Source organism: Sparus aurata, chromosome 6, assembly GCF_900880675.1.
Source record: "Sparus aurata chromosome 6, fSpaAur1.1, whole genome shotgun sequence".
Taxonomy (NCBI): Eukaryota; Metazoa; Chordata; class Actinopteri; order Spariformes; family Sparidae; genus Sparus; species Sparus aurata.
Window position 1 is genome coordinate 32,170,083 of NC_044192.1, and position 13,192 is coordinate 32,183,274.

Genomic DNA, 13,192 nt, shown 5'->3' on the forward strand with positions numbered 1-13,192 from the left:
CTCTGGAGCTTCTGGATATTTTGTTCCAGGAGCAAGGCAGGTAAAGATTTCTAAACCGTCAGTGATTCACTGAACCATATTTTATTTTTCAGTTTAAACATCACAGAATTTATTCTTATGACTGGGGAGCTGGTAATACATTATCACAAGCAGCAACTTGAGGCCTCAAATATAAGTAAACCAAGATGGACGATCTCACCGAAGTTCCTACCGAGCTGCACTATTCAGTATATTGATTAGACCGGCGCTCCCAATAGAACCAATTATAGCTCCACTAGCCCTGAATTGAGGTTGTTAGCTGGGTTATGAATCACTTAACATATGTGTTGGGATCTGAGCTTGCCACACCAACCTGAGCTGACTTCATTTGTTTTGGCTGCTGCTGTGCACTGAGGCTGATGCAGGTGTGTGTCTGTGTCCTTGTTTCTGGGTGTCGCAGGACCTCCTGGTGCCCCAGAGGGCCTGCTGGTGACTGACACTACTGACACTACTGTGCAACTTTCCTGGGGCTCTGGGCCTGACAACCACAGCCCTGTTACCATGTACATGGTGCAGGCCAGGACCCCCTTCTCTATAGGCTGGCAGACCGTCAGAACAGGTAACAGCTGCACCATCATCCATTTCTTTTCAATTTATGCAAGTCAGCAATTTAATATGTGAGTCTGTGGTCCTTTGGCAGACTTAACTCTCTTTTTCAGGAGCTTTTTTTTTAGTTTAAAACAGAGAAAAGCTGGTCAGTAAAAGTATTTGATAGTGCTTATTATGAACTAAAGTCCTGTTTGGGGAGCGGTTACCAGACAACAAGAAATAAGTTATTAAAAGGATCCTGTTGTTGAAGTTTACTTAATGTAAACTAATAAATAATGATTTAACTTGACAAAACCCTATGTAGCATGCTCAAACTAATTCAGACTGGATATTTTTAGGTCAGTTTTAAGAATCCAATAACAATGGTGGTATTCATTTTCTGTGCAAATGCATAAGAGAAACAAACATGTGGGTCACAAGGATCCCTCAAAGGCGCACTCCACCGATATATCACAGCTGCTTCATTAGGTTTTGGGACATTCAACCTCTAAATTTCATGTAATGCAACCAAAAATTGTATTTCGTTCGACCCTCCCTGCCTGCTCAATGCCTATGTATTCACGATCTTCATGTTTAAAATCCGTGAAGTGACCCTTTAATGTTATGTGACCAACATACAGTATTAACGGAGTGGGACGTTTTACAATTGATTTGCGGTAGACAAACTAAGTTAGTTAAACAGTGTTTCTGATATTCAACAAGCATACATATTGGAGTACTTCAGTATTGAAATCATTAGTTTTTTTTACCAGTCAGCTAGTGACACACACATACTTAAACAAGCTTAAAAGCTGAAAATCCAAATCCAAAATCCCAAAATGCAGCAACAAAGACAGATGACAAAACAGGAGAAATCCAAGAAACAAAAGCATTTAAAAAGTACACAGAAGCGGATGGGACAAAGAGACAGAGGAACACAAGAGCAAAGCAGAAAAGGTGAACTGGCAAAGAGAAAAGGGAAGACGGGGACTAATATACCCAGGGGGTGATTAACTGATAGAGCACAGGTGAGGAGTGAGAAGGCTGGGAAAAAAGACAAAGGTAGGAAATGAAAAGGAAAAAACGACACATGAGGACAGAACTTCAAAATAAAACAAACACAAACTCAAACTATGACACCGTCTAGCTGCAGTAGCAACAGTGTGGACCAGCAGTATTAGGTTGGAATCACAGAAACAACACACACCTGACAGTCATTACATTTCAGAAACAGTCAAGTATTCCGAATGAACTGATGCAATCCTTTACAACAGCCAGACAGTAAATTCTACCTTTGTGGAAAACTCGTTGACACAGAGGCTTTTCAACTTCCAACGGACTGTGTGCGGTGCTGTCGCGTTATTATGAAAGGTTTCAGTAATATCATGCTTCTCTTCTACGTAGGAGGATGTGCAAAAAGTGTGAACACACATAAATCTCTCTATGGCAGGAGAGGCTTGTATTACAGCTGATAACACTGCATTAATGAGAGAAGATGTCTTTTCTTTTCTCACAATTTTTAACAAATTTGTGAAGAACATGTAAAGGAAAAAAAAAATATATCAGCTTTCTCTTCAAGTTTCTTTCACTCCCCGCTAATATTTGCTAGATATTATAATTGAGTGCTGATTTAGTGAAATGCCTGCTTTTCCTCGCAACTTATTCAGTTCCCTTCTTCGGTAACCTCAACCCTGCGACATTAACAGTAAGATTCATGTGATAGAAGCTGATTTGAAAGATAACAAATTGATTACAGGAGGATGTTTAGTTCAGTCGTGTCGGCCTGACCTGAAGCAGCCTCATCTGACAGCTTATTATTCATGTTTATTATGAATTCCATTTATGTGTAAAGTTTCATTGTGAGATGCCGGCATTGCTGGCGGACCACTCACACCCTGTAATTGTACTGTAATTGGAAAAGTATTCAGAGATTTGCAAATATCATGTACTTCACTGGTTTTGGAAATGTTTTTGTACTTGTTGAAGACAAAATGTGAAATGTGCCTCAGTTACAGCATCACAAAACACAAAACACATCTCAATTCTAAATTCTTTAATCCTAGTTCCTGATTCTGTGCCTGGACAGATGATGCATGCAACAGTGAAAGATTTGAACCCCTGGGTGGATTATGAATTCAGGGTGTTGGCAATCAACAGTGTTGGTGTTGGAGAACCCAGCACGCCATCAAAACAGATTCGAACCAAAGCAGCAGGTATCCTCTCAATTTGTTGTTTCTCTTCATAACAAACTAATCAGTCCCACTTGGAAAATGTAATTTCACTGTTTTCCTTCGGTGTTTTATCCCTGCCTGTGATGTGACTCATTTCAAATCTGTTGTTCACTTTTCATGCCAATACTCAGACTGATTACTCAGTCAAACGCAAAAATAAGTGAAAATTGAAAAACACTTTTAGACATTTGAGTATCAACACTAAGCGTGTGTGTGTGTGTCAGCACTCTGGAACTTGTGCCATGATTTATTAATACTCGCATCAACAGAAAATATGACCTATTCGGAAATGCCACGAGGCAAGGACATGAAAGTGTCTATTTGGAGCAGTTTAGCTGAGTAATTCCATCCCGCTGGTTGAATCACAGGGGAACAGGTTTCCCATTGTGCCTCGCACATGGAGCTGACATACGGTGCTCGGCTAATAACGGCACCATACACGAGTAGTAATGCCACTGTCAACATAAACCTAGTTCCTCTGCTGTGTGATGAACCCATTTTGCAAATAAGAAGCTCTCCAGAGTGGCTGTGATCACCTCGCTCAAAGCTGTTCGGTGTAATAGAATCCTCTATACATGCCTGAGACGTCAGAGTCCAAACTAAGGGATGATTTCGTTTCCTTTCGTGCCTGTTTAGTTCCCAAGGTTGCACCTGTAAATGTGAGCGGCGGTGGTGGAGCTCGAGGAGAACTTGTCATCACGTGGGAGGTAAGAGGATAATGTGCATTTTTGAGCGGGCGTTCATCGTGACGGGGAATTCTTTAAGTCTTTTGATGAGAATGAACTCGTGGCAGAGTTACTGTGTCTGCGGCGGCCTGGCTTCAGTGGGATGGCTTTTAATTAAAGGCAGAGCTTTACTGATTTGCTGCTCGCTGACTCCCAGTGTTGTGTAAATCAAAATGGAGATATGAAGCCAGGGCAAATTTCACATGTGTAAATCCAGACTAGAGATGACAACTTTACTTTTTTTGGATTCGGTTCACAGCACATAAAGATGCTGTATTTGCTCAATAGTTTTGCAGGACATAAAACACTTTTCTCTACTTTTGTGCGAGTTCCTAATTAAATTCCTGCTCACAGTTGTTTGGGTCAAAGGCATAACTTTTATGTCCCCAATCTCAGCCTGTTCCAGAGGAACAACAGAGCGGAGAGGACTTTGGCTATGTCGTGGCTTTCCGCCTACTTGGCAGCAGCACCTGGATCCAGACGGTGCTGGTGTCACCCGATGCATCAAGGTATATTTACAGAAACGACAGCATCGCACCCCTGTCCCAGTTCGAAGTGAAAGTGGGAGTCTACAATGGCGTGGGCGAGGGCAGATTCAGCCGTGTCGTCAGAGTGTTCTCTGCAGAGGAAGGTGAGAAAAGTTGATCATGTTAATTCATGACAAGGGACTGTAAGCCTTCACTCTTAATTGCCAACATGCATAATTCATCGTCTCTTGTACTTAGAGCCCTCTGAGGCGCCGTCAAGAGTATGGGCCCGAGCTGTGTCTGCCTCCGACATCGAGGTGTACTGGGAGCCGATTCCCCCCGGCTCCAGCAGCGAGAAGATCATTGCGTATGAGGTATGAAGAAGAAAAGTTGAAATAATAGTGCTACAAGGAATATTCATACAAGGAGTAGACATTAATCCCTGAATGACTGACAGTACAATAAGATGGCGTTCATTTGAATGTAAGCGCCCGCGGGGATGGGGACAACGTGGAAATATTCTGACATTAAAATACTGCATGTGTCGGAGCGGCAGATTTTTCACAGGCTAATCTGGGGGATGAAGAGGTCTGTTGGCAGCTGTCCCAGTCCCAGACTCAATACCAAGGCTGTCTGTGAGCTGCTATTCAAAAAGAAATAAATAAATAAGAGAAAGTGTGAACATCATACATCACTATCCTCTACAACAAACACCCTCCTGGGATTGGGCTGTGGAAAAACCTAGATAAAAATAACATTCTCGCCTAAAACCCCAGATATTTTACACGGGGAGGGTATACCCAGGTGGCCTGACCTCAGCTGAGAAGCTTTGAGGTCACTGCCAGTGTTCGGCACACACACCTTACTGTAAGTCTGGGGTTTGAAGCACCCTGATGGTGCGATTGGGAGCCAGACAGAGCAGATTGCACAAATATTCATGCTCAACAGAGGAAACATAATTTTACAGATTTTGCTCCAATAAAAAAATAAACATCTCACAATTTTAATGTGCTTTTTACGACCACTTAATGGGAATAATGAATGTATCATCATTTTTATATCCCCTGTCTAGAAAGTATTAAGCTACGTCTCAAAAAACATGTGGGCAGATACTTATCCATATTGTCACAATGACTAACTTTTCCAAAACTAGTCCGCTGAGTTTTTACGACATAGGCTCTAATTGATCCAATTTAAGCTCAAATTGGCTCTCGAATCATGTGTTAGTGGATGATTTGAGTTGCAGAGACTGGGAGTTATGCCAAAAAGTATACTGCAACAGCACGCAGTCAGTCAGTCAGGTTTCAATCCGGTTTTTAATTTGAGCAATGTTCAACCTGCAAATTATGCACTAATTATGGAATATTTAATGGCTCTGGATGAACAGATGCTGATTCTGCTTTATGGAATCAACCTCAGTTTCCGAGTTTGAATGTTTCTACAAAAAGTTTGACATCACGGTAACAACCACGGTATCTTATGGTGGTAAGATGTAACTGCAGGTGTGTTTCTGGACCTCACTACCCAGAGATCCAAACAGTGTCACTGTAATGTCAGTCAGTTGGCAGTTGGAACTCTGGCTGCACCGCCAAAACAATTTGAGGTCACCAGTGCCAGCCTGTCCTCACTCCCAGTGCATCTGACACAGCAGCCTCATCAGAGGCTCACATTGGTCGTGTTTGTACGCAGGACTGATAAAATGTTTAATTCACAATTAGTTTAGTCATGTTCGCTGACTTCTCGCCTCAATCTCTGATGTACCATCTGACATCAACGGCAGATAAAGCGTCCAGTGACCAACTGCTACATTACAATTGAAGTAAACAACTCAACAAAGAAGATCTAGTTTTTTTTTAGATATTTGAGAGGTGCGGTATTCAAGATAGTTGGTCAATAACGTCTGTATTTGACAGCCAGGGAATGAGACTCAACAATCAACTATTTTTCTCCAAAATCGCTTTTTTTGTACATTATTGCGGAAATGATATAAATTATCTCTTTAGAGTGCACTGCTTCACACACAGGTAAGTTGAAGGAGATGTCTGTTGCCTACCTTCTCTGCCTGACCAACTCCTGCTGTGTGATGGAAAACACATCACCGAGAGTGCGCTGCTTTGGACTTTTCCTCAGAATATTGCCACTGACACCCAGTTCATTATTATGCAAATGCAAGGGCTGTGTCTGGAGAGCAAAATGAACGTCCGCCAACGGTAGAAGCTAAGAGGAACACTACAGGTCTTAAAGGAACAACAAGATCAAAGAAAAACTTAAGAGGGAGGTATCATACAAAAGAGAGTCCAAGACCATAGGAGATGAACTAAAGCACATGTCCAAATCCTTTACAAGGATTAACATTGAAAACTGCAACCTCGCCGTTACGAATTGATACTCATCCTGAGTGAGTTGCTTTCCAATTCCATGAAAACCTTTTTGGACTCCTGAGGTTAGCCGGTTTCAGAAGGGGACTTATGGCTGAAGCAAAATGCAGCTTTTTTGCAATCTGGCAACGGCGTCTTGCCCTTGAGGAAACTCCGAATGTCTGCTATGCTGGCACCATAATCTTTGATAACAAATATTCCCGTCGGCCTCCCCAGGGGATCCACGGAGGAGAGCTTCATGATCTGCGACCTGTAGAATGCATATTCACAAAATCAAACAAGATGAGATGAAATAAGCTCCACATACGCACGATGAATATTATACAAAAAGTCTGCATTCAACATTAAAGTAAGATATAGGCATGAATGTGCACTGGCATGTGGGTCTGAAGTCAAACCCACATGCCCCCCCCCCCCCGAAACAAAACAGGACACACTGACGCAGGATGAATAACTTGTTGGTGCGTGTAATCATTCCTGCTGTCCTTACAATCTGCAAAGTCATCCCCTCGTAACATGACTACACCGTACGTCACGAGGACTAAACCCACATGACCTCGTTCTACAGTTCAGATGAGGCTAATATGAGTCCTCAGCAGTGTGAGTGAGGTACTGTTTTTTAGTGAACAGCGTCTTTTTCTGTCTCCTCGCTGATCATTGCTGAACGGATACATCCTGCTGGTCATATTGTGTTGTCTGGACAAAACAAAAAAATTCTTTATTCTTGTTAACCTGAAAACAGTTATGATCTCAGACATAACAGGCAGCAGTTTAGTGAGGGGAAAAGAGAAATTACCAATCAAGCTACAATGAAAATTAGTCAGTAAGCATTGGTACAGCAGCTAAATCATTTCCCTGCAAATTACCTTTTATCATTTTTAATTTACGACTTCTGCTGCTACAGCTTCTTCTTTGAGCTCACATATATTTAACTCCTTCCTATCTCAAGTATCCACACAATGACAAAATGAATTGAATGAGTTACTTATTTTTTCCAACTTCATGAAGCTTTTGGTGAATTTTAAATCAGTGTATTCCCCAGCTGTGTGGATCTGAGACTGCCCATTCAAGTGTTGGTTCTGCCATTGAAAAGGTGATATAATTGTTGATATTAGAATATCCCTCACCGCTACCACAGAGCCTCTAGAGCACCACTCAGTGCATCAATGCTTATGGCTGGATGAGCACCAAGTATCCCAACTGCTTGTTGAAGCTTCTGAGAAATCAGGAGAGGTAGTCCGTCTGTGGTTATCCAACCATCTTAAAATGCAGTTAAAATCAAATGAAATCAATTAATATGAATAATACCGCCATAAAGGCATTGCAGCATCACTCAAGGCGCAGCAGAAGTCAATCAAGGCCCTTGGCTAGAGCAACAGCAAAAATCCATTAGAAGAAATCTAATGTATCACTGGAAAACATATACTTTCAACTGCTGCTCTCCTCTGCTGCCACCTGAAAGTGAAACGCTCATTTGTCCTTCATATCGCCAATTCATTGTGACTGACTGAGCTGTTTTTCTCTTCTTGTAAAAAAGTGTCACACGGTAGAAACAAAGGGAACCAAATGTACCTCTAGACAGAAACATGTACTGTAACACTGCTCCATGAACTCCAGCAGCACATCTTTGGCACATATTTCATGAAACATTGCTTCCGGGTCACTTATAACATGGGAATAAGTTTATGTAAGCCTGATAGAGAGTATTCCTGTGTTTAATGTCTCCGTCTGGTATGGACACTTGACACTGACAAACAAGACAGGCGTGCCAGAATTGTGAAAACAGCTGGAGAGATTGTGGGCTGCCGGCAAAGTCATTTAATGACCTTTATGGTAAAGCTAGGACAGCTATGTCCATCATTAGTGACACTGCTGCCATACTGAGTGTGACCCAGAGTGAAGATCTCATAAGGATCTTTTGCTCCAAGTGTGTTAAACTCTGCACTCCTCTTTGTAGAGTGGAAACAGTACATTGTGTGCGTGTTGTGTTAATTGTTGTCTGATTGTTGTGATGGGGTGAAATATGCTGAAGGCCTGCTGGGATGTGATGGTTGAATGTCACTGGTGAGACTTGCCTAGGCGTGTAATGTTCCCTTCTTGACTGTAAAATAAAGTTGCAATTATGAACATCAGTATGAACAGATGAGCTTTTAAGTGCTTCATGGGGGCTAATGTTAGCATGGCTAGTGGCTGCTATCTAACAATTGCCTTAACATGAACTAGCTAGAGTTGCTTTCCGGCAGGTCATTTAGATAACAGCTGTGTTAAAAATATACATATGAACAGACTTTCTCCAACCTTGACAGATTTGATCAGACTGTCACTGTGTAGAAAGCTCTGGAGGTCCGCGACAAAGCCCTCGCAATGAGGGAGAAATTGGCGGAGCGTGTTCCATCCTTGGCTGCAGCCTGCCTTTTGAAAGTAATCATAACTTCTTTCATTCAGCCAAATCAGTCCTTGCATTCAACTCTACTGCATTATTCTATTTTAATGCATATGACTATTTACAAATGCCTGATGATTTTTTTTTCATATCTTCTCCAAGCTTCCACAGATAGCAGTGAAACTTGAGCACTGTCACATTTGATGTATCTTCAAATCCACCCAAGCAACCACTTGTTGATGGGCAATACCGGAACAGTTTTTACAATCTGCACATTGGTAGCATAATATTACCGTCTCATTATCCCACCGGGATGCAACCACTTTACTGCCCCCCTCATTTTAATTACAGTGGAGTGGAGCAAATTTTTTCGAGCCAATACCGAAGTAAATAATGGCCTCAGTGAGACATAATCTCACTGGAAAAAAATTCCCGTGGTGGAACAACAAAAGCAGCTTTGTGGTCTCATCAAATATCAACAAGTCATGCTGTAGCTCACAGCCAGAAAATGCAAGTATAAAAAGCCCTGTAGCTATTATAATCTAATTGCATGCTTATGTTTTCCAGTAGTACGGCACCCATCAGAGTCCAAACGTCACACATCACTAACATGATCCACATTAATACAATATGTTTTAACTCTTTAGGAGAGTATTAATCTATCCGTTACTTTAACCTTTTAATACAATCATTATAATTAAATGAATTAAGCAATGAACTGCTAAGATTTTTATTTAGATAAATATCTGTTAAGTCACTATCAGTATCCCCAAATGAGGTTTAAAAAAATTGTGACAGATTAAAGTCCTGTTTACACTTGATGACACTGTAATGTTTTCATATAGAGACATTTCACAGTCCACTGATAAAATGACGTTAAGGTACTCTGAGTATTTGCACTATATTATTGTGACCTCCTAAACCTTAAACCTAAAGTTGTTTCAACTGTGCGTTTGAAATGTTCTGCATTCAGTGGATTTTCAGTCCAGTGAGTTGTATGGTATCCTTTGACTAATAATAAAAAAATATAATAATATAATAAAAATATTGTTCAAGAAATGTGTTTATGAGATCCTGTATTTATATTGAAATATGAGCTATAGTTAAATGTTGAACTTAAAACAATTAAGTAAGACCAGGTACGTATAATATATACAAAATACTTTAATCAGAAGTTAGATTCTAGAACATGTAAACATTACGTATACTATAACAAAATATTGTTGGTTTGAACAAATAAAATTCAGTTTAAACAGGAATCAATTATTTTAAAAAAGGGCAACTGACATATTGTTTTTTCATGTTAATCCAACAGGTTTTTTTTTTTTGCTTCTGCAAAGTTTGACAAGCTCGCCATCATGAGTACAATTGCTAAGCTATGATTAGACAATCACTGATACAGAAATTGAAGCTTACCATATAGAACATAACATTAAATATCCGTGCCTCCCACACACAAACATCTGTATTGATAAAACACTGATGGTATGATGCACTTTCCCTCCACGGTCTCCGTAAGACGTTAAGTTGCAGCAGGACAGATTTAAGTCTCCCTACATCCCTCTCCTTCATCCTTCTTTGAGTGTGACATTAGATTCTGTTGATGTTAAAACCGTAAACTTCCTCTCCTCAGGTCATTGAGGTATTTTCCCAAGTGCTGGTAAAACTGCTATAATTAAACTGCTGTGGGGAAGAAAAAATAACACCCTAGATGCATCTGTTATCAGCAGCTCCAGGCCCTGTCGCTAATCTGCCTCTCCCAACCAAGATCCCTGAAAAATCCATGTGCAGCCAATTGAATAAGTACCTACTCTCTAACCATCTGTTTGACATTTTCATGTCTGGTTTGCCTGTCTTGTGTTCGGGTCATAAACAATCTCCCTATGAATACAGATTCTGACAAGGTCCTTATCCATGTACTCCTCACTGCTAGCTGCTCGTGGTATTGCTGATTGTCAGATACAGTATCACTTAGTAGTTTAAAAAATGTGGGTTGGACTGCCTGAGGGCCTACAGTAGCAGATAACATGGAACTTTTTTTTCTCCCTTCGCCTTTTAAGTAAGGTCCTATAGAATCACTGCTTCAGCATATTGATGACTTAAACCTAGATGAACTTAGAACTTCATGAAGTGAAAGCAGAAGCAGAAGCTCCCTGTGTGCACTGCTGTATACTGTATGTCAGCGGGCTCAGTCTCTAACTATATGGAAAACTTTTACTTTTGACCTACATAGATGCATTGTAGAATAATTGTCGTACACAAATTCAATAGTCTCTGGTGGAAATTGGCCAAATAAATGAGGTCTGACCTGACTAAGTTGCCTCCACGTTATGGATCTAAAAACAGACCAAACAAAAGACACAGGGAGGCAATATGGCTGCAGGTCCGTGTTAACCTGCGTGTCTTTGGTCCAGGTTCTCTTCTGGGAGAAAGGATCTCGACAGAGCGAAGCAGAGCGAGTGAGGATTACCAACACCACGGCTCTGCTCACTGGCTTGAAGGGCAGCACCGTCTACCTGATCTCCGTCAGAGCCCAGAACAGCGCTGGACTCGGACCCTGCAGCCCCGCTCTCAACATCACCACCAAGAAACCACGTGAGTCCACACTCACAGGACCAGAACGCGTGCTTTGTTTTACAACATGCTCATCGTTTTACTTACGCTGTCTTTATTCCTTTAGCCAGCAGGTGTCTGTAGGCAGAAGCTTTCAGAAACAAATCGCTTCCCTGCCAATATAGAGAGGAAGAACTCTGCCAGTTTGTTATGTTTTTGTTTCTATATTCATTTTTCTTGTTATTTAAAATGACAAATAAAATTTAACCAGCTTCTAGCTTCTGTGGATACAAAACTTTTTTTTATTTTTCCAACTGACAGGTCGGATAGTTCCATTTAGCTGTTGTCACCATTTACATGCCATTTCTCTCTCTGCTACAAACTGACACGCAGAACGTCTTTACTATTTTTTACATCATCCTCTTTCTGCCAGAGGGTGGCTACTTTCACTGACGTGTATGCCTTTTCCAGTCTGTGCTTTATCTTCACTTTTTGCTGGTTCATCTGTTTCTCCTGCGTCTCCTGTGCTCGTTCCTTGGTACCTCTGTCCCTTATGTGTTCTCTATGTTCCCGCTTTGTTCTCCATGGCCTGTGGTTTGTCTTCAGTTTAATATTTCTCTATAGTTATTTCCTTGGACATTCCTTTGCCTGCCTTTTTTTTTTTTGCATTCTGGACTTTGGATATCAGCTTATCACTGAAGCTCGCTTTTTTTTCACCTTCCTGCTGCTGTGTGGGTTGTGTTTGGGTCGCTGTTTTAGGGACTCTTAAGACCAGTTCCCTCTTTTTCACTAGTAGTTTATTTTTAGTTCAGGTCTGGCTACAGTGTTGATGATCATGTACAAAAAAATAATCCCATACGAATATATATATATATATATATATATATATATATATATATATATATATATATATATATATATATATATATATATATATATATATATTTACAGTATTATGAAGCAAGCTTAATTTTTGGAAAAAAAAAAAATGAAATAAACCAATAAGCAGTGATGAATATCTTGGTGATTTTTTTACTTACAGTTCGCTACTTCTTTAACAATCTCAACAGTCACACTCTGACTGAAACTGTCATTTTGATAACTTTCATCCCTTACTCTTTAAACGACAGTTCAACTACAATTGAATCTTTTACATTTCAACGAACAGTTGAAATTGCTCTGTTGAAATTGGGTTTACACCCACATGGACAATTCAACCACATGTGTGATTAAACAGAAGTCGCACATACTTTTACCTCAGCTTCTTTCAATGCCAACATGGCAACTGACAACTTTTTTTTTTATTTAAAAAAAACAACAAAAAAACAAAAGTGCTTTATCCATCATTAATACAATGGAACCTCTGTGTTGTGCTGGAGGACGGATGTTGGTTTATGGAAGCAGCCCTGATTTCTAAAGCAGCATTAAACAACTTAAGCAAATCATCCAGAGGCTTTTAAAGGCAACACATAGAGATGGCTTAGGTCTCCCTTTTTGCACATCATGTTGCAATCTGATCATGTATGGCCAATAAAAAAGGGTTTAATACAGGTAAATTAATATAAATTGCTTGATATAAATTCAAAGAGCCCCTTTGAAAACAGTAAATACATACTACAAAATGTGTCAACCCTCAAAATTATGTACTGGTTTATCAAAAGAAAAATAACTGTAGACATAAACTCCTTAATCAAGATAGTGCATCGATTCATAAGTTTAAACCTTTTTAATTATATTTTGAGACGTTCAATCCGTTTTCCGGCGTTATGTTCACACACGTCTACATCACAGCTGCTTTTCCGACCCTCTTAGCATTGTTTTAAGCAACCTCGAGGTTACATGTGACTTCCTGCTGTTTTCACAGTCAAGAGCTGTGTTAACGCAGAGA

At 40.3% G+C, this 13,192-nt stretch overlaps 1 protein-coding gene across 3 annotated transcripts in view; it reads left to right on the plus strand.

Annotated features, from left to right (window-relative positions):
* cntn6 (contactin 6) overlaps positions 1-13,192 on the plus strand; it is a 127,511-nt gene that overhangs the window by 105,189 nt on the left and 9,130 nt on the right. For 2 of the 3 annotated variants that reach the window (XM_030421352.1, XM_030421353.1), the window contains exons 16-21: positions 440-598; positions 2,631-2,780; positions 3,435-3,505; positions 3,920-4,154; positions 4,249-4,364; positions 11,166-11,346. In XM_030421352.1, the coding sequence (XP_030277212.1) occupies positions 440-598; positions 2,631-2,780; positions 3,435-3,505; positions 3,920-4,154; positions 4,249-4,364; positions 11,166-11,346 (912 nt within the window). The remainder of the gene's footprint in view (positions 1-439; positions 599-2,630; positions 2,781-3,434; positions 3,506-3,919; positions 4,155-4,248; positions 4,365-11,165; positions 11,347-13,192) is intronic. The other variant, XM_030421354.1, reaches the window with a different exon arrangement.